Source organism: Dama dama, chromosome 24 (assembly GCF_033118175.1).
Source record: "Dama dama isolate Ldn47 chromosome 24, ASM3311817v1, whole genome shotgun sequence".
Classification (NCBI taxonomy): Eukaryota; Metazoa; Chordata; class Mammalia; order Artiodactyla; family Cervidae; genus Dama; species Dama dama.
In genome coordinates this window covers 48,207,372-48,229,225 of record NC_083704.1, presented here as the reverse complement: position 1 = coordinate 48,229,225, position 21,854 = coordinate 48,207,372, and the positions used below count along the sequence as shown (strand labels likewise).

The window sequence follows — 21,854 nt, the reverse complement described above, 5'->3', positions numbered from 1 at the left end:
ATAGGAAGCTAAGAAAGAAGTTGATTTTTAAAAACCAATTTCTAAGGCTAAGGTGTAAATGAACTAATTGTACAATAAAAGTAGACCCTGATGCTGGGAAAGATTGAAGGCAGGAGGAGAAGGGGATGACAGAGGATCAGATGGTTGGATGGTATCACCAACTCCATGGACATGAGTTTGGGCAAGTTCCGGAAGTTGGTGATGGACAGGGAAGTCTGGTGTGCTGCAGTCCGTGGGGTCGCAAGGAGTTGAACATGACTGAGCGACTGAACTGACTGACAATAAAAGTACAAAGTTGCTTTTTAGATTTTAAGCTGTAATTATCTCAATAATTGTTGAAATTTAATTCTTTGCCTGCCTATAAGATATAAAAAGGTGATCATAGTTTGCCTTAATATGCTGTTTCCTTATATCTAACAGTCTTAACATTTACTGACTGACAAGTTTTTACTCTGAAAGTGCAGGTAACTTTTACATGCCCATGCTCATTGTGCAAAAAAAAAAAAAAAAAAGCCTAACACTATAGAAATGTATAAAGAAGAAGAAAAAGTAACCCCAAAGTCTGCACTCAGAAAAAATCTTGTTAGCATTTTATAGGCCATGTTGGGGATGGAAAGGGGCATTGTGGTGTGATTTTGGATTGCGGTGGGGAGGGGTTTGATATCAATACAACTAGAAGAGACTGGAAAAAGAGAAATAATCATACTAAATTATCCTGAGAAAAGATATTTAAAATATTTATACATGCAGTACTGTTAATTTAGTCTTATCTGAGTCTGTAGATTTAGTCTTAGTTTAATTGCAAACTTTCTAATTCATAAAAATATACCTTTGTGGTTCTTTCTAAGGTTTCGTGACATAGTTGGAAAATCTCTCTGTTTTAATGAAGTGAAATTGAGAATAAAGAACTCCGACATCTTGGCATTTCTATCAAAAAAGAGAAAATAGATTAAAACTCAGAACTGTTAAAAGTTCTAGTATCCTATGATTTTTTCCTTCCTTTAGGGGAAAAAAAAAGATTTCCACTTGATTTATATAATGGTTAACATAAACTTACTGCTTTTATTTTATACAGACAAGGTCTTTACTGGGAGTATTTGAAGAAGATGCCACAGCTATTTCCAACTATATGAACCAGTTGTATCAGGCTATGCATCGGATTTATGATGCACAGGTAAAGAACTAAAGGCTGACTCAGTGCATTTATAAAGTGAATCTTGAAGTCCATGGAGACAGAAATAGTATGTCTCTTATTTACTGGTGTTTAGCCCTGTCTGTGTTGCAGAGTAATAAACATTTGTTGAATAGATGAAGGAAGATTCAGTATTTTGTGTTACAGAGCTCACATTTCCATTACTGGTGTATAGTTTGTAGCACTACAAAAGTGATGAAGCATCTGCTCCTCTTCCCCAAACACAGTAAGGACTTTCTTAGCGAAACTCATTGATGGTGATCTTTGCCTAAGATTTGACTGAAAATCCCATATTGTCACCAGTATTTTCTCTAATCATGTTTTTAATCTTATGTGATACTTCCCCTTTTTGAGCAGAGAACTTATAAGTAGCTAGCCTCTATCTAGTTAGAAGGTAATAAAGATTAGATATAGCTCCCAGGTATCAGAAGATGAATTTTAAAAGAAGGCAACTAGATTTTTTAGTTGAACAGACAAAAGATTTGAGGCTGTGTTTATGCACCTTAATTATAAGCTTTAACAGCAACCTGGGTCCTATGATAAACTCTCCTTGGGATTAATTAAGAGCACCAGTTTCTTTTTTTTTTCTCCTTAATTTCTCTTCTTTCTGAACTCAAACGTTCATTAGGTACTTTAAAGTTACTGTGATAGCTATTTATTTTTCTTAGTGATAGGTCTCTCAAGAATTTGATTTCTGACTACACAGATTAATGTGTAAAAGAAAAATTACATTTGTCATTATACTCATCACTGAAAAAAGTCTTTAAAAAAAAGTATTACCTTCCTATGGTTGTGTTGCTGAACTACATGACTAGGTTGACCACACTTTGGTTGTATGTTATTAAATGCTTCATGGTCTAGTCTCAGCATGTAGAGAACAGGGATAATCAGTCAACACTGTAGACTAACTTAAGATTTTGCAAAATAACATTATATATAGCTTACTTCTAGCTTTAACTATTAGTTTTTATTAGCTGAAAAGAAAAAGCACACGTCTGAAATACTGCTAAATTCCTTGATGGTATCTATTTCATGGTTTGAGTCTCCCTTTAAAGTGCTTTAGTTGTAGTTCCCTTTCCAGTTATTTAAGAGAACATGTTGTACAGTATTTAAGTGATGAATAAAAGTGGCGTAGGTATCTTCAATTAAAACTTATTTCTTTATCTGTACTGTTGTGTTAATTTGAATGTGCATGTTTTCCAGAATGAATTAAGTGCGGCAACACACCTGACTTCAAAACTTTTAAAAGAATATGAAAAACAGGTACTGTCTATGAAAGTTTTAAAAATATGATTTAAAATGTGTAGTGATACAGTATCTATATAGATAAACAGAATTTCTTTTCAGTAATCCTAAGCATTTTAGAACTCATAGAAGGTAATTTTGATACGCCATTGAAATTCCATTATGCACTTATGTCTAATTTTAATGACTTTATGTTAGAGACAGAGGTTATCTGATTTGCTTCTTTTTTCAAATGAAGAAACTGAGGCTTGCTCAAGGTTACACAGCTGGCTAGCAGAGGAACTGGAGCTAATTTTAAATCTCTGAATTCCTAGTGTGGTGTGCATTCCTATATATCATGTTGATTGGTTACTTAGCAGACATTTTAATTAATGTGTACTACTTCTATGAATTACACTGTTTTATAAAAATGATGTTTTTAGAGCTTATTCAAAATTTGTGAAGTTTTCTGAAGTTATTTAAAAATGAAAATTACAGTACCAGTCACAAAAGACAGAGCATTGGACCTTTACTTCATCTCTGTTTCTCACTTCTCAGCGTTTTCCACTGGGAGGTGATGATGAAGTTATGAGTTCTACTTTGCAGCAATTTTCAAAAGTTATAGATGAGGTAAATACTTACTTTATTTTGCTTGGATAAGTGATCTTATAATTAAGTTACTCAAGTTGTTTAGCTTTTATTGGGAACTTTTATTATGATTTTTATGAGTAAATCTCAATTATAAAAGATTACTATTTAAAGAAGGACCTTGTTTCCAAATCTTGGTGACTGTCTTATAAAAATAACACTATATATGTCTGATTAAAGCAAATTGTTTTCTTTTTTTTTTTTTGATTAAAGCAAATTGTTTTCAAGGAATAAATGTATAATTGTGCTCTCTTGACTCTCATGTAACATTCAGCCTTTCATTGTGTTGTTTGATGTAGGCAGGGAGAGAAGAGTTAAGCTGTTAACTGATCACAGGACTGCCAGGGAATTCCCTGCCTGTTTTTTAATTGGGTTGTGTTTTAGTACTATGTTTAGGAGTTCCTCATTCTAAAGAATACATGTCCCCTATCAGATACGTGACTGGTAAATATTTGCTGCTATTCTGTGGGTTGTTTTTCTGTGTTCTTGACCGTATCCTTTGATGCATGAAAGTCAATTCTGATGAAGTCCAGTTTCTGTTTTCTTTGGTTGCTTGTGCTTTTGTGTCATTGCTAAATCCAAGGTTATCACATGCTTTCTTCTGAGAGTTTTTAATGGAATATTTTTGACTATCACAAAATTATGTGATATTAGTGTTCCCTTTTTATGTACATGTTATCAACATCTTTTTTTTTTTTTTTTAAACTGCACTTCCACTACAGGGCAAGTGGGATCTTAGTTCCCCAACCAGGGATCAAATCTGTGACCCCTGTAGTGGATGCGCAGACTCTAAACTGCTGGATGCCATAGAAGTCCTTGTATCAACACCTTCTTACTAGATTTTGTGTAATTTCCATAATGCTGGTTGATTGTCTCTTTTTAGTTATTTGGGTTTTTTGATCTTTCTTTTACCAGCTTAGCTCTTGTCATGCGGTACTTTCAACACAGCTTGCTGATGCCATGATGTTCCCCATTACCCAGTTTAAAGAAAGAGATCTGAAAGGTATTGAACTAAAGCTTATGTTTACTTTCATTAGCTGTCAGAAGATCACTGCTTATAAAATATGTATTACTGTACACCTTAACCATTTATGACTGTAGCAAGTGTCACTTTTACTTCAGTTGTTAAACATTTATAGGGGCTCCTGCTAGATGTTAAGCTATATACTGAGGAGTACTGATATGAGTAAGATGCCACTTCCCTTGAAAAAGCTCAGAGAAAGAGATGGGTAAACATAATTATGGTACTCTGTCTCTTGTAATTTGGGATGAGCATGGTGCTGTGAAGGCTGGCTCAGAGGAGGGTATCAGGAAGGCTTCACCACAGATGTAACATGAGCATTAAACAATGAAGAAGAATTTGCCAAGAGAAGAGAGTCATTGTTTTATTAGAGGGACCAGAAAGCACAAAGTTACGGGTTGTAGAAATATATGGCTTGCTTTGAGAAATCCAGTGTGGCTGCAGTGTTGGATGTGTTGAGGCATGGTGGGGGACACCTCTAGAAATAGATTAGATCATGCTAAAGATGTTGAGCTTATAAGTAAAGAGAAGACAATGGAGGTCTTTAAGAAGTGGACCTATTCTAACTGTTTTTGGAGGGTGCTAGGAGGATGGACCTAGAAGTTGTGAAAGTGGAGTGAGGTGTGACCAAGGCCTCAGCTGGGACAGTGGCATAGGAGATGAGCTATGTGGGTGGGTTGGAGTGATGGGACGTATGGGGGCTGGCCCCTCTAACACTTCATGTCTCAGTAGCTTGTGGTGGGTTTTCCCCCCCCCATTTAGTATTATCAGGTGATAAAATGAGAGCTTTATAGACTTAACTTTGCTTTCTTACAATATACAATCTCAGACAGTCATACAGACTTACCTACACAATATGCAGATAGAATAAAAATATTGAGCTAATGTATCAGTGATGATAAAGTATTTAATGATACATGGAATAAAGATGTATTTTAGAGATGGAATTAAAATGTCTTTGTAATCTTCAAGAATAATCTTTTCCAAGGTCAAGAAACAAGACCTCTTTTCTCAGTCTAAGGGGACTGAATATCAAAATCTTGTCAATAAAATGTTTCTCATTCAGCATTTGAACTTATTAGAGTCACTATCAGAAGATCAGTAAGCTGGATTCTGGTACTAAATCAGGATATTTGTATATTTGAGAATTTGAAGTAGTTTTAAAATTTATTTTTCTGTCATTATAATTTGTGGCAAGTACAATTTCTGTGGTGGTGTAACAGTTGCTAATGAAAGTAAATGTTCCCTAGGGCTAGTTGAAACACAGTAACTTTTTCACTTTAAATGTTGAAGTTTGAAATGTTACTTGGAGTTTTAATTATAGCTTAAATTTCTAAACATAATTTAAGATAGTTCAGAAATATGCTAAACTTATTCTTGAACTTTTCCAGAAATATTGACATTAAAGGAAGTGTTTCAGATTGCCAGTAATGGTAAGCTCTGATTACTTTGTACAGTTATTTCTTGCAGTGGCCCAAATGATGCATTTCCTTATCAACATAAACCTGTAGCTAGATTTTATGTAATAATCAAACAGAAATGAACCGAATTAAAAACTTAAGTGAATATTATTTAAATCTGTTGTTATTTAAGTTGCACTGTTTGTCCTAGAAGAAAAATTTCAAAGGAAGTTAAATCTTGTGGTTTGTTACCTTCATGATACCTGAGAAGGTGGTATATATTTTTCCTTCTTTATTTTCCTGTATATTTCAAATTTTCTTTAGTGAGCATTTGCTGTTTTTGTACTAAAAATACTTAAAAAAAACTTTTAGTAGACTACTGTTTCCTTGAAGTTAAATGTTTTTACTAATTTAATAAATAGAAACACACTTTAGGGTGTTTCTGTGTGGCTGTGAGGAACATAAGGGTTCATTGATCACATAGTAGAGAATTCTTATTTTGCTTCAGTATATCTGTTGAAAGATGGACACGTGAAACCCATTAAAGCACTTATAAGTTTTGCAAAGTATTATTACATTGTTGTTGATAGTCATTTCTGTTTTCCAGATCATGATGCTGCAATTAACAGATATAGCAGATTGTCCAAAAAAAGAGAAAATGACAAGGTTTGGTACATATTACTCCTTCAGTATCACAGTTAACGGGCTTCCCTGGCCGCTCAGTGGTTAAGAACCTGTGTGATGACACAGGAGATGTGGGTTCAATCCCTGGGTTGGGAAGATTCCCCGGAGAAGGAAATGGCAACCCACTCTGTTATTCTTGCCTGGGAAATCCCATGGACAGAGGAGCCTGGTGGGCTACAGACCATGGGGTCACAAAGAGGTAGACACAACTTAGTAACTAAACAACAACAACACATCGCAATTAACAACTGTTTCATGAGATGGTCTACTTTTCCAGTTTAAAAATGCAGTTTGCCAGCAGTAACTTAGTGCATTTTGCTGTATTACTCTTAGTTTATTCTTTCCTGCAGTTACTTTAGAGCCTTTCTGTTAACTGTTAATTATCAGAGAATTATTAGTTGTCTTTTTAAACAAAATATTTTTCTGTTGATAGAATTTAATAAGTAAACATAACTATTCCAAAAGTGTAATTGATGCCCAGGTATAACATCATCCCCTTTCTCTTTGTATTTTGATCACATTGCATTTGTTTTGTTAAATATATGTACTCAAAAGTGGGTTCTGAGATACTGTGGTGGAAACGTTGAACTGTTCCATACTCAACTGAATGAAATTCTGCCACGAGGCCCTCCTCCTTTACAGAGAATATGTGTGTTATGTGTGGATGGATGGATGGATGGATAGATGTAGGCCTCCACCAGATATTTGTGAGGGAGGTAGCCTCTGTGCTGGGGAATTGTATCTGCAGCCTGGCCTGCATCTGCTGGTAGGAGCACAGTGACCACTTGTGGGGATCCACGGTTAGGTATGATGGACAGTGACGCAGCCGCTGTGACACAGAAAGCGGGTATTCTCTCCCAGAATCAGTACACAGGCTTGCTTTCTTTGACTACTCAATTTTGTGCAGATATTAATAAAATATATACATTTTAAGATCTACATTCGTCTGTTATTTTGACACAAAAAGGTAATTAAAGACTCTGAGGATGAATTTTATTTTACATTGCCTCTGGCTGTTACAGGTAATTTTTAAAAAATATTTCCACTAATTTACTTGAAAAATTTGTTGAGCACCTACTACATAATGGTGACTGTGGGGGAAACAATGTGAATAGGCTCCACTTCTGTCTTCAATGAGTGGATAATCCACATTTATTAAAGGCTTCCTGTATGAAGGCATACAGCGAGAGCAGCTGCCAGAATACAGGGATTAACACGGAGTTAAGTGCAGTAAAGAAGTCTTAACAAAATGCTGGGAGAGCACAGACAGGGCAGCGTATCTTCTGATTGGTAACTTGGGAAAGGTTATACTTTTAGCAGGTGCCATTTGCACTGAAGAGGAGCAGACACCAGTGGTTTGGGATTAGGGGAGAGGGCATTTCTAGAAGAAAAACAGCCTCTGCAGAAGCACATGGTAGAGTCTGGAGAGTGTAAAAGTTAAGAGCACTGGCTCTGGAGTCACACTGCTTGGGCACTAATCTCAGCTCTGTGGCTTATTTGCCTGAGGTCATACACTAGTTAGTTAATTTCCCTCTCAAAAAACTCAGTAGTGGTGAAGATGAAAGAGAATACATATAGATCACCTGGCTTTTAACAATTATTATTATTTCTTGCAATAATTATAATAATGGAAAGGTAATCATTTCAGTGCATCTGGAGCACAGGATGTATCGGGAGGAGGTATGACTAAACAGAAAGAAAGTAGTCATTTGGGGCCAGGTTCCTATGCTAATGACTGAAATATGTGTTATCGAGAGTAGGCAGCCACCAAAGGATTTTAAGCGAATGAGTAACAGCATGCAATTGTGTTAACAGAATTAAAATACTAATGGAAATATGAAGGGGACAAAGCTAGAGGGAATCCAAAGAAAAGGTACTGGAATAGTTTGCAGAGGTATTAGAAGAACCTCAGATAAGGTTGCGATTGAAAGTGGAGAGAAAGGAATACTTTTCAAAGATACTTTGTAAGTAGAATTGACAAGACTTACGGTAGGAGGAGGAATAAAAAATGAGTCCTAAAATTCTTGGATGATGGATGGATCCAGGAAAAATTAAAAGAGCTAAGTAGAGGAGCAAGTTTTATAGGGAGGATACTGTCTTCAGTTGTGTACATTTTCAGCACACACACACACACACACACACACATAAAGAACCTCCCTGGAGATCTGCTTCCTCTAACAACTGGGAGAATGAGGGGCAGGATATAAAAACTGGGGAGTCATTGGTGCATTGGAATATTCTTGGTACTTGATTTGGTATTCTAAGGAAAGCAGGAAAAGAGAAGAGACAGAATGTATTATGTAACAGGTGCTCAGTGAGTATTTATCATCTGAGTACAAGAGACATGGTTTAAGTGTGGGCGAAGGAAAACAAATATAAGAAAAGAGGCGCAGTAGGGAGAGAATGGTATGCTGTGAACTCAGAAAGGTCAAAGATTAACGGCTAAGCTAAAACCAGACTGTTGTTTGCTTTTCCTCCAGGCTTTAGTTCAGGCACTATACCATTCTCAGTTATTTGCAGAATTCTGCTTTTAATGTGCATTTTAAAAAGAAAGTGGTTGGTAGTAAAACAGGAAAACTATCTTATCCAATATTCTGCAGGATTTTTATCTCAGAAAATAAGAAAGCTATGTACAATTGCGGGCAATGCACTTTTTTCCTTGGATAGTCTCTTCCCCTTGGCCACTACTAAAGGTAACTTAAAATCAAATAAATAATTGTATTTTTATAAATAATTGTATTTTTAATTTTTTCACTCAAAGGTGAAGTATGAAGTAACAGAAGATGTCTACACTTCCAGAAAAAAACAACACCAGACCATGATGCATTATTTTTGTGCGTTAAATACTCTTCAGTACAAAAAGAAAATAGCATTGTTAGAACCTCTACTTGGGTATATGCAAGCTCAGGTGAATACTGTACTGTGTTTTGGTTTGTAACTGTCCTAAGAACTTTTTTTAAAGTTTGATTTTTATGTTAAATGTAAAGATATTACAAACTAAGGTCAAAATACTCACTTTTGTCTGTTTTTAAAGCATTTTTTAAAATGTCATCAGTGTGCTATCTTAAGGAAGTTAGGGAGAAGGGTTTTGCTTGCAAATGAAGATTTCACATATTTTTAAGGTAAATGAAACACACCTACCTTAGATTTAGACCGTGTCCGTCTCAGTTGAGGACAGGGAACAGAAAGCTAAGGGAACTCCGAGATGCTCCTATTGCTCAAGCTTCCACTCACTCTTGTTTTATAATAAATCTGAAAGAGAATGGACATGCTTGAGTTTGTCTCATGTTCCCTGCATACCTCCTGAGTTAAAATTAATGGATAAACTCCAGAGTATTCCAAGAGTTGTACATCAGAAAATTAAGTTTGAGTAACATAAGAAAAAATGGCAGTGCCCTAAAAGGAGGAGTTTATGAAATTTGAATATTCCTTTGAAAATGAGTGCTTATTATTCCTCTGATATAAAATGTATCTTTGTAGTAAACATAAAATAGTTTATCTATATGACTTACTTGAAATGTTTTAAAATATCTTTTCTAATTTTAAAAACTTACTTACCATATGTATGTGTTACTGTATAAGAGGATGCATGGTGAAATTTAAGTGTAGTTTCTTCAGTGACTCGATGCTCAGTAAAAATCATTGTAAACTACAACCTATTTTTACACAAATGGGAATAACCCTTTTTTACTTAACTATGTATCTTGGCAATTGTGTATATGATTCACTCTAAGTATTTTGTGTGTGTGTGTGTGTTTTTGTTGTTAACCCTCCCACTTCCACACCCTCTTGCCCCAGATAAGTTTCTTTAAGATGGGTTCTGAAAATCTCAATGACCAACTGGAAGAATTCTTAACTAATATTGGAACAAGTGTACAGAAGTAAGTATTTTCTTCCTTAAAACTGAAAATGAAGTTATGAGAATAAGCTAACCGCTAAATACCATAATCTAAAAATATTTAGCACTTAATTTCAGATGGACTGTTTTCCCTGCCATGGGAGTGTTTCTTGAGTGGCTTGTGGATGCTTCTTGGTTTTCTCACCATCTTTACCATAGCATTTGAACTCTGAATTTCATAACAGTGTCAAATCGGATGGTATTTTTATTGATTTGAAACTAGGTTTTGTGTCTGAATATAACAGGCACCTAATAGTAATTATCCATAAGTGAATTATCTTCACAATTATCTAAATTACAGAGTATGGATGGGAGATTATTAAATAAATCTTGCTTCCCAAGCCATGAAAGATTAGAGAGAGAAAGCAGTTCTAATCAGCTTCAAAATCTGAGCAGTCATGTGGTTAATCTGTGATATGGAAAGAGATGAAAATGATTACTGTTTAAAGGTATAGAACAGAGCAGTTTGAAAATTCCTCCAAAGTGAGTCATTTGGTGTGGATTCATTAGTTTTGGAATTTGGTATTGTTTTCAAAATATCTAAAGTTACAAAACGTAAAGCTGCTTTATAGCATGCTACTTTAACCAGCCATGCTACTGCAGTTCTTTAGGAAAACGTACAGAACAAATATACAGAGAAATGAGATAGGTGAGGTGTCCTTTGTTGTGGTTGGTAGTAAATAATCTGTTCTCTGTGTTAGTGTTCGCAGGGAAATGGACAGTGATGTAGAGACCATGCAGCAGACAATAGAGGACTTGGAAGTAGCCAGTGACCCCTTATACCTGCCTGACCCAGACCCCACAAAATTTCCTGTTCATCGAAACTTAACCCGAAAGGCTGGATACCTTAATGCTAGGAAGTAAGAAAACTATTGTTATTTTCATATAATGTGTATCAATTAAGGCAAGAGCAAGTCAATATACTATACAGTTGATATCTCCAAATTGTTTTGATTTTACTAAATATAGAATATTTTTACTAATACCACAGTTAGTATTTATGTCAACTTTTTGACAGATGAGGTACATGAGTAATTTTCAGAAGTAAAATTCTATTTAGATTTTTACCAAATAATTTAGAATTATTTTAAACAGTGAAACCAATTAGAGTTTAAATAAATGGCATACCAAGTGATTGTTATGATAATCATTATCATAATTTAAAATATATGCAATCACACCATCAAGTCAAATGTTAGATTTTACCTGAAGAAAGGATAAAGGAAGTTAACTCGCGAAGTAAAATAAATTCTTTTGTTTTGAATTTATTCCCTTGAATGTTGAACTATATTTTATGGAGCATCATTATAATAGCTATAATTTGATCATTTCCAATCTTGTTTTGGAAATATATACATGCTCACTCACATAAGGGGGTCAGCATATGTGAATTTATGACTGAAAAACTGATGTTTATGTTTTTTAGGCACCTTGGTGCCTTTTTGCCTGCAAAGTCTTTGTGATGGGCTTTATCTTGTGTCTGGCTTATGATGAGATTTTAGGTGTGTTGTTATTAAAGAATAAATGTACTTTCTTCATTTAGTAAAACAGGCTTGGTGTCATCTTCCTGGGACAGACAGTTTTACTTCACGCAGGGTGGAAACCTGATGAGTCAGGCCCGTGGGGACGTAGCAGGAGGCCTGGCCATGGACATAGACAACTGCTCAGTGATGGCTGTGGACTGTGAAGACAGGCGGTACTGTTTTCAGATCACTTCTTTTGATGGCAAAAAGTTAGTATGTTTCTCTACTATTAAAAAAAACTGTCATAGCTTAAACTACTGAAATGTGGGATAATTCCTTTGCATTTGGACAGTGTGTAGATCTTTTAGAATTGTTATGTATTAGGATTATTTCCTTTTTAATTTTGTAGAAATTAGTTGAATTTTCCTTTTTGACTTGCATAAATGATGTCTTAATATTTTGAGGCTGTCAAAGCAAGTTTATGTTGTAAAGACATGTGATTTCGTGTTAAGAGACTGGTTACTGAAAGTCCAGGTGTAGGGAAGTCAGCACAAGTTAGTATGAGGAGTTTCAACATGGGGTCAGAAAGTTTGAATTCTGAATCCACCAGCTACTTTGTAGTCTTAGACAAGTTATCTAACCTCTCTAAGCTTCATTTTTCTACTTGTAAAATGGGAGGTGGGAGGGTCTTCATTTCTATTTTATAAATTGTTATGAAGACTAGAAATCTAACATATGTAATGTGCCCATGTGTAGTAGGTACTATTAATAATATTTCAAAATGTTAATCATACATTTCTGATTATATTAATTATTTAGGCCATTTATGGTTATATGCCATTTTTAAAACTTCTGTTACCTTTGCATTAAACAAGACTCCCATAAAATAACTTTTAAAACAAATTTTTGAGAAGCTCAGAAAAAATATAAAAGGGAGTTAAAAAAAATATAAAAGGGAGTATGAAAAAACCTCACTAACCAGAAGCAACAATTAACTTCTTGGTTATTGCCTTACAGTTTTTGTATTTTATTCTAAGTACATTTTTTAAATAGTTGAGAAAATACTGAATGTTTATTTCATAGTCCTTCTGTAAACATATAATGGATGTCAGTTACAGTATGCCACTATGACACTAGATGTTGGGAGTCCCTCTGTTCCTTTGTCCAAATAACCTAACTGTTAATGTTACTGGATGTATTTATGTTTTTATATTTTCAGTTTTCTGCTAATGCTTAACATGATTTCCCATTTCATATTCCCAGTGTGATGCAAAATTAGCAAAAACAATTTTTTTCCTAACTCTTAAAATATTAACCTCTATAGATGAACCTAGCACCTATAATACAGAGTGAAGTAAGCCAGAAAGAGAAAGACAAATACTGTATATTAACGCATGCATGTGGAATAAAGATGGTACTGGTGAACCTGCAGGGCAGCGATGGCAACGCAACACAGAGAACAGGCGTGTGGACGCAGTGGGGGAGGAGAGGGTGGCATGGATTGAGAGAACAGCATGGAAACACATACATGACCACATGTCAAATAGACAGCCCGTAGGCATTTGTGACACAGGGAGCTCAGCCCAGTGCTCTGTGCAGTCTAGAGCGATGGGATGGGGTGGTGGGAGATGAGGGGGAGGTTCAGGAGGGAGGGGACATATGTGTGCCTGAGGCTGATTCACGTTGATATATGGCAGAGGCCAACACAATATTGTAAGGCAATTATCCTCCAAAAAAAAAGAAGAAAATATAAACCTCTGTAGAAACGCTGTATCTCCTTATGTTAGTGATTAATATATTGAAAAGTTTTACTTAATAATATTCAAGGAAAAATAGTAAATAAAGAAGTAAAATGAGTGTTTTCTATTAAGACTACTGACTTGTATTTGAAATATATGTGGTGAGTGTCAGAAAGTTGAAATGCGTTGTCTTAGTGTCGGTGTCCCTTTTCTGTACTCTGCCTGCTGAAAACCAGCACATTTCTTTTTTGGTACCTCTTGGCATAGACAGACAAAGTGAAGAGTTGTTAAAATCTAAGTCTGATACCTCTGGTAGTTAGTCTCCTTGGTTACATATTTTCTGTAGTGTTTTGTTTGTTGATACTGATTGGTTTTATGTGTATCTTTAAAGGTAAAAATTTCTCATTCATGTTAAAAGTACTTCAGAAAAAGTTGAATGTAAGACTTTCTTGGTTTTTTTTTTTTTTTCTTTTCAGGTCTTCAATTTTGCAAGCAGAGAGTAAAAAAGACCATGAAGAGGTAAAATTTTATCTATTCATATTTGATTTCTTTAGCACCACCTTAAGCAATTTTTCTGATGACAAGACATGTTGATGTGTTCATTTTAGAAATTTGGGAAATCCTGGTTAATTTTTTCATAAAGGTCAATTGTCCCTCAAGCAACATTCTTAAGTTTCACGTGGAATTTTGTAAGTGGACCTATAAGGAGAGACCTTAGAGATCATTGTTTGCTGTCCTTTTAGAAGCTCAGATTCAGAAATAGCCTTGTGACTGCTGCTCTCTGGCAGGCTGTTAGTATCATGAGGCTAGAGTTAGTTTATTCCCTTCTCTTACTAGCCCTCTGAGACAGTATTTGCTGCATTAAGAACATAGTAGCAGCAGATGTAGCATGGCAGTAAGCAACTAAGGCTTAAAACCTTGGGGAAATGAAAGAAAGAAAAACAAAAATCTGGGAGTGTTTATTCTTCCTCGTGACTCTTTTGTTTTTGGCTCCACTTTTACTTATAGTACACCAAATATGGAAGGTAAGTTACTACTAAGAACTGACAGTTGAAAAACTGTGTCTTGAGAAATCTTCAATGAAAATATACTCTTTAGTTGATTCTGAGCCATTTTATCTGGTATTACATAATTGTCTTGGTAGAAGACAATGTTGGAAATTACATAGAGATCAACTTTTATTTACTTCTTATAGAAAAGAGTAGGTATTAAAGCCTGCTTTTGATCCCTGAGGAATACAAATATATGTCTGCTCTTTGCAGGGTTTTTACCAAACAGAATAAATATTAGGTTAGTTTTATGAGGCTCCTTATGTACCAGAATCCTTGAGAGTGAAGCAGAGGATGTGGGGCGAGTGTTTTCTGTGTTATTTATAAACCTGAATGGGAAGTATGTAAAATACATTCACAAGGAATATATTTAGCTCTTAACTTTTTTTACATTGGTATTAATCATGATATCTGAGTCCAGACTGTTTTATTTGGTTGGGATTGGAGGAGGATGTGATATTAAAAAGATAATTACAGACTACTAAATTATAATTTAATATGATGGCTATATTTTTAATGAAATAAATATGGGATTTAAAAATAACAAATCTCTTCAGTGTTCTGTTATACCTTCAAGTATTATACATATATATGCTTTTGTATATAGGAAGGTATCTTATAAGAAAGATTATATGTTACTTCTACTAAAACTTCTATGTTAGTTAAATATTGAATGCTCTCTTTTAGAAGGGAAGCTCTGTAGAAAAAAATACTAATCATATTTTTCTGTTTTTTCCTCTTGGCAGTGGATCTGTACAATAAATAACATATCTAAACAAATATATTTAAGTGAAAACCCAGAGGTAATATTTTTATTTTATGGTATCCAGATCTAGCAAAATTTAGTAATTTGGTGGCTTATATGGCTTTTATTACATTTTCTCAAGTTCTGTAATCTTTTAACTTGCTCCTGAATGTTTTATAATGATCTTATGAATTTAAGAAAATCAGTGCTAACTGTAGAGGAGTCTTTTGCTTTTACTAACTTGATCTCCTGCCAATCTAGATTTTTCTTTCTGTTATGTCACTTGGAAACAACAAAAAATTAAAATGCAAATAGGATGATTTGTTTATTAACAAGGAAATTATTAACTAGGGACTACAAAGGGAATACAGAGTTTGGATTTGAATAATTCAGACTTACTGTACTTTTATCAGAAGTCAAAGTTTTAATATTTTTGAACTTATCCAGAATTATTTATGAGAGAAGAAATATTTAATAACTTTGTGATAGTGTGTTCATATTTTTGCCTAACTATAAGACACAGAAGTGCAAAAATGTTTTGTGATTATTTTTTCTAGTGTACATACTATTTTATTTAGCTCGTGTTTTAAATAAGTTTTAAATTATTTAATAAGTTTTAAAATATTTCTTATGGAAACTTTTTTCAAATCTAGCCTGAAAATATCCATATTAACTTTATCAGTAAATACACAGATATTTCTGAGCATAAATACATTCTGTAAAATTATGTAAACTTCAGCATCATAGTCATATACTTAATATTTTGTGATTATTTCTTACTCCTTTTAAATTTCTATACTTAGCAAGTTTGAGTGCACATATGCTAGGCACTGTACTAGGTGCTAGCAATACAAACCGTAATCTTAAAAAGTCTGGGAGTTAAAAATTTAAAGAAAAAACAATATTTCCTATTATGTATATTAATAGAAAAAAAATCAGGTTTTTCCCTTAGATTTATAGGAAGTAAGAGGAAACTTAAGTTATAATGTTGTGAAGTTAATCATACATATATCTTAATACTAAGGCTAGAAAATGTGGAACTACTTTAGTAACTTTTACAAAAGTACAATTTAAGTCAAGACCACTCTGAGAATTCAGAGTTATATTTAAACTGTTGGTTTTCTTGCTTTACTAACTAGTCGTTTTTTACAAAAACAGGAAATCGCTGCCCGAGTAAATCAGTCAGCTCTGGAAGCTGTCACCCCTTCCCCATCCTTCCAGCAGAGGCATGAGAGCCTGAGGCCGGCGGGGTGAGCTACCAGACCGTGGGTTATTTAAAGAGCTATATGGGCTGTTGAAAGTGTTAGCAAACACTTGGATTTTAGCAGTGCTAGTTACATTAGTACAAAATAGTTCTAGAAAATGTATTTTCAAATTGGTGAATTCACCAGCAAGAGCACTAAATAATAAGGATTCCAAATTTCCTTAGTGTTCATCCCTAGGTTAATGTGATTTATGTTTCTGAATTTAGTAATTGGAAGGAAATCTTTTGATAAAGTAGCTGTGATTTGGGATTGTACTTATTAAAATTTGTTGTCATCGCTTTATAAAATTATATTTTTTTTCTCATGGTTTCAGTGTTTAATGTCCAAGAGAAAACTAAATGTAATACCTTCTTGTTTTCTTCTCTGCTTAGACAATCTCGGCCACCCACAGCTCGAACCAGTAGTTCAGGATCCTTAGGATCTGAGTCCACAAATTTGGCTGCCCTCTCTCTAGATTCTCTTGTTGCCCCAGATACCCCAATACAGTTTGACATCATTTCTCCTGTGTGTGAAGATCAGTCTGGCCAGGCAAAAGCCTCTGGCCAGGGAGGCAGGTGGGTGATAGGTCTGTAAAGCTGTAAGGCTTATGAGTCCATTTCTGCAGTTGAGAGCCATCTCTCACATATCTTGTGCACCAGCTATGTTTTTCTTTCTGTAATTACCTAACAGAATTTTGATAGTTGAAGAAGAATCATGAAGGCTTTTCTCTGTTTTTGCCTCAGTTAAATGAGTTCAGATAATTTAGTTTTAGAAATACTCAATTCTGAATAGTTTATCAGACCTACTTCTAAGGTATTTACTCTTAAAATTACAGAAGAAAGGTGACAGTCCTGTGACAATAAGGTTGATATCATGACAATATTTTAATGTATGAGAGTAATATATATGTGCCATAGGTTTATTGGAAAATGTTATCTTGTGTTAGAATAAGAAATCTCCAGCAAGGTACTGAGACATTGTCATGCTGTGAATTATTAATGAATTATCTTTATTTATGTAATGATAAAACCTTGTCAAAGTAGTTAAAATATGTCTTTGGTTATGGATGAGGGAAATATGGCTTAAGGCAAATCATTAAGTAGGTTGGACACTTAATAAATTAATAATGTAGTAATTTGGGTATACATGACTGAGGCAAAGAAAGAATAATTTACATTTGCTCATAGGAATATACTTAGCATTTGATATAATAGGTCAGACACATATTAGGGAGATCAATTTCATGTTATCTGAAAGCCAGTGTTATCTTAGAACCACTCAGCTCTCTGTTTGCTTGTAAATCCCACTTTGGATTGTACTTTTCTTCCTTTATTGTGGGTGTGTCATGAGCCCAGCACACTTAGGAAGGAAGTTGCTTCCATCTCTGGTTAGCTGTTCTTGCATTCTGTTACGTGTGCCTTGAGAAATCAGGTCTAATACTAGAGAATGTTCAAATTATTGTAGTTAATTTGCATCATGTACTTAGAGGACATAACAGGTTTTTGGGTTTTTTTTCCCCCACAATCCAAGGAAATTTCTGGCATTTTTCTCATGTAACTAAAGTTGAAGCTAAATCAGCCATTTCTCTGTCCTAGTTTATTTAAATTCAGGAACTTTTGCAACATGGTTTATTTTGATGTTGATTTTTGTATGTCTGTGACTAAACATCCTATCTGTCTACATTTTCTGAAATATAGCAACTTTGAGTTCAGCCTATTAGTGTGAGGGCAGGGGCCTTCGTCACAAGTAAGTTGGTCATCAGTAGTGTTCTTAACAGGAAGGGGTATTTTTGAGCTTTTAAAAATGTGTGTACAAGGTTTCCTGACTTTTAGTTTTTAACTCTGGGTTCAGTGATTGAGATTGCTTCCCTGTGGCTCATGGTGACTGACCACTGGATCATAATTTTTTAAAATACTTTTCAGGCGTACAAATCCATTTGGAGAATCTGGAGGAGGTACAAAGTCTGAAACTGAAGGTAAAATAAGTGTAGTATTCTTATATTTTAGAGATTCTCAGAGCAGTAAACTGCAAGAAGAATTTGTTGTTTACATTTGTTCTGCTGTATGTTTTAACGGTATCTTTACTTCACAGTTTTTTCTTTTTATTCATAGTGCACTTAAAGCAACAGAACTTACTAAGACTTAAGATTTCATTATTCACACAGAATTATAGAATATCATACTTTTGACCTCATAGTCAGATTCTCATTGTATAAGATATCCTCTGACCTTTCCTAACAGCTGTTTTCTTCTGGTTCTGGAGCATAATTTTTTTTTTTCCTTTTTCCCATACTTATTTACTTCGATATAATTTCAAACTAACAGTAAAGCTGTCAGAATAGTAAAAGGAATTCTTTTAACTCAGAACCACCAGTTGCTGAAGCATAATCTTTTGCTGTAGGAATTTGAGATCTTACTTTTCTTGTAACATGAACACTGTAGTTAGGAGTTATTTCTGAGTGCTTCTGCTAGATTGAATATTTCATTGGAAAACCTAAAGAAGGCAGTGTATTTAATTTCCTAGGAAAAGACATGTGGGATTTAAAATTACATGATGTACCTTGTTTTGTTGTAGAGTCTATACTTCATCAGTTGTTTATTGTCCGATTCCTTGGTTCTATGGAGGTGAAATCAGATGACAATCCAGATGTTGTTTATGAAACAATGCGCCAAATTTTAGCTGCCCGGGCCATCCATAACATCTTTCGTATGACAGAATCACATCTATTAGTCACTTGTGATTGTTTAAAGTAAGTAGTAACCTGTCCCTCAAAAGACTGTGGGAATAAATATTTACTTAATTTTAGCATAATTAACATTTTTCCCTACATTTTATTTATTATTATAGGTTAATTGATCCACAGACACAAGTTACAAGGCTCACGGTGAGTTCTGCATGTTTAAAGCTTTAAGGCTCTTTGTACATATACACAATTTCCATCTGATAATCCTAATTCTGTATATTTGGATATGGAAGCATAAATTATGATTGATTATTTTAGATGGTTATAATTGAGTTTACGACCATGTCACCAAAAAATGTTGTAACATTCCCTGTAGTTGAAAGAATCAGTGCAGTCTGGTGTGATATTTAGTATTTATGTTTATCCATTTATATTTAGTATTATGTAGGGAGCATACAGCATACACTAAAGAAGGTAGCTCAGATAGTAAAGCGTCTGCCTACAATGCAGGAGACCCAGGTTTGATCCGTGGATCAGGAAGATCCCTTGGTCAGGAAGATCCCCTGGAGAAGGAACTGGCAACCCACTCCAGTATCCTTGCCTGGAAAATCCCAGACAGAGGAGACAGAGGAGCCTAGTGGGCTACTGTCCATGGGGTCACAAAGAGTTGGACACGACTGAGAGACTTACAAAGAAACTAACAAATTAAGGAATTAAAAGGCCAACATGGTTGAGTTTATTTTAAAATTATCTATTTTGAAATGGCTGCAGGTGTGTGCTTCTGTTTAATCATTTAATAACAGAAACCATATTTGTTACTGAATTTGACTTTGTAAAATGTGTTAATGACTAATAAATTCAGTATTCAACAACCTTTTAATGTTCCTGGCAATCCAAACCAAATGTGAGATTGTTTGTTCTTGGATTACCATTCCGTTAAGAGAAATGATTGACTCTAATGTTCTGTTTATGCTATTTAATAACTAAGTACATGAGTTTGTCATATATAGAAGCGCTGTTATAATGGTCTGAAAAACTCTTATGTTTGCTTCTGATGTTTTCCGTGCAGTTTCCATTACCCAATGTAGTTCTGTATGCTACACATCAGGAAAATAAGAGGCTTTTTGGATTTGTTCTTCGGACATCAGGAGGGAGAAGTGAAAGTAATTTGTCATCAGTCTGTTATATATTTGAATCAAACAACGAGGGTGAAAAGGTACATGGCTTTTCAAGATGTGTTTCTATTGTGAAATATGTGTCAAAGTTCTTACTAAGATTTTTGGATAAAACTCCCAAACTTTGTCTAGTCCAACTGAGTTGCTTCACCAAAGCCTATTGTTTTGAAGAGAGCTGAGCTGATGGGTTAGGCTATCTGACTCCACAGACCTGTGTCTTCCTGGCCATTGAGAGCTGGTGCAATCTTCTGGCTTCATTAACTTATCTTGGAAATGCAAAATATTCCCATGATCAGCCATTTCCAAATGTCTCCAGCTTAGAATAGCAGCTTAGAGTAGCTTAGAATAGCTGCTTGCTTTTGTTCTTTGCAGCTTTACCATCTTAGTGATGAATCTGAGATAACAAGAAATGAGGGACTTGAAAGATGTGAGAGCCAATGGTAGGAGCTCACAGACTGAAGAAAATACAGAGGCTTGGTTTTGGAGCTGGAACATTCTTAAATCAACTTTTGTTTGAAAAAGTGTATTATAATGACTTATGAAACTAGTTACATCAGCCATTTGGAGACTTGAAATTATCACTTTGATGTATGAACTGTCTGAGTTTTTCTTACTTTTTCCCCCTTTAGATTTGTGATTCTGTTGGATTGGCAAAACAGATAGCATTGCATGCAGAACTGGTAAGAATCTAAGATACTTAATTTTCCAAGAATATTAACTCAAGTAATATAAGATCTTTCATATTAACAAGTAAATAAAAATGATTTTGCTATACAAAGTTAACAATAGATGCTATTGCTGATATATAGCATTTAGAATTTGGATAAATGGCTAACATTAGGATGTAAATTTTTGGTGTGCTTTCTCATATAAATGCAAATAATAATTTGAAAAGGTTACAAAGGTAATATTAATTGAAAAGTTAGTTATTTCATATTTAATTCATTAGTTGTATTCATCTATTCTTCAGGATCGCAGGGCATCAGAAAAACAAAAAGAAATAGAGAGAGTAAAAGAGAAGCAACAGAAAGAACTCAGTAAACAAAAACAAATTGAGAAGGTATGCAGTCCTAATGTCTAGATCTTCTCTGACCAGATACGATGTTTACAAAGAGTTTCCTAAATTCAGCACTGTGACTTTCATATTGGAATTTTCAAGTGAAGGTTCCATTTCCATTCGCTTAGCTGCGTCATAAACCGATGATTCACAGCATAGCAGAAAAGGATGACATCTGTCTTCTTGGCTTCACTGCTCAGCTTGTGGGATCTTAGTTCCCCCACCATGAATGGACCCAGGCCCTCAGCTGTGAGAGCACAGAGTCCCAACCACTGGACCACCAGGGAATTCCTGACATCGGTCTTGTGATACAATGTTTACATTATAGTTGTATTGACATGTAGTGTGACTTCTTGTTCAGTCGCTAAGTCATGTCCCACTCTCTGCAACCTCACAGACTGCAGCACGCCTGGCTTCCCTGTCCTTCACTATCTCCCGGAGTTTGCTCAAACTCATGTCCATTAAGTCAGTGATGCCATCCAACCACCTCATCCTCTGTTGCCCTCTTCTAGTGTGACTTGCTATCTAGCAAGCAAACTAACATTCCAGTGAAGGTTGGAAGGTTGTCTCCTCAAAATAGGTCTTTTGAGAGGAGATATGTATGGCTTTCATCAATGGCAATTAAGTGTGTA

General features: G+C 34.8%; 1 protein-coding gene across 2 annotated transcripts in view; it reads left to right on the top strand.

Annotated features, from left to right (window-relative positions):
* The window catches only part of APPL1 (adaptor protein, phosphotyrosine interacting with PH domain and leucine zipper 1), a 32,689-nt gene that overhangs the window by 6,883 nt on the left and 3,952 nt on the right, over nucleotides 1-21,854 (top strand). Inside the window, exons 2-21 of one of the 2 annotated variants that reach the window (XM_061128317.1) lie at nucleotides 1,076-1,174; nucleotides 2,396-2,455; nucleotides 2,975-3,046; nucleotides 3,980-4,067; nucleotides 5,477-5,518; nucleotides 6,093-6,151; nucleotides 8,931-9,077; nucleotides 9,968-10,050; nucleotides 10,769-10,927; nucleotides 11,611-11,799; nucleotides 13,746-13,788; nucleotides 15,065-15,121; nucleotides 16,222-16,313; nucleotides 16,700-16,882; nucleotides 18,230-18,282; nucleotides 18,882-19,056; nucleotides 19,155-19,191; nucleotides 20,060-20,206; nucleotides 20,795-20,845; nucleotides 21,136-21,225. In XM_061128317.1, the coding sequence (XP_060984300.1) occupies nucleotides 1,076-1,174; nucleotides 2,396-2,455; nucleotides 2,975-3,046; nucleotides 3,980-4,067; nucleotides 5,477-5,518; nucleotides 6,093-6,151; nucleotides 8,931-9,077; nucleotides 9,968-10,050; nucleotides 10,769-10,927; nucleotides 11,611-11,799; nucleotides 13,746-13,788; nucleotides 15,065-15,121; nucleotides 16,222-16,313; nucleotides 16,700-16,882; nucleotides 18,230-18,282; nucleotides 18,882-19,056; nucleotides 19,155-19,191; nucleotides 20,060-20,206; nucleotides 20,795-20,845; nucleotides 21,136-21,225 (1,926 nt within the window). The remainder of the gene's footprint in view (nucleotides 1-1,075; nucleotides 1,175-2,395; nucleotides 2,456-2,974; nucleotides 3,047-3,979; nucleotides 4,068-5,476; nucleotides 5,519-6,092; nucleotides 6,152-8,930; nucleotides 9,078-9,967; nucleotides 10,051-10,768; nucleotides 10,928-11,610; nucleotides 11,800-13,745; nucleotides 13,789-15,064; nucleotides 15,122-16,221; nucleotides 16,314-16,699; nucleotides 16,883-18,229; nucleotides 18,283-18,881; nucleotides 19,057-19,154; nucleotides 19,192-20,059; nucleotides 20,207-20,794; nucleotides 20,846-21,135; nucleotides 21,226-21,854) is intronic. The other variant, XM_061128318.1, reaches the window with a different exon arrangement.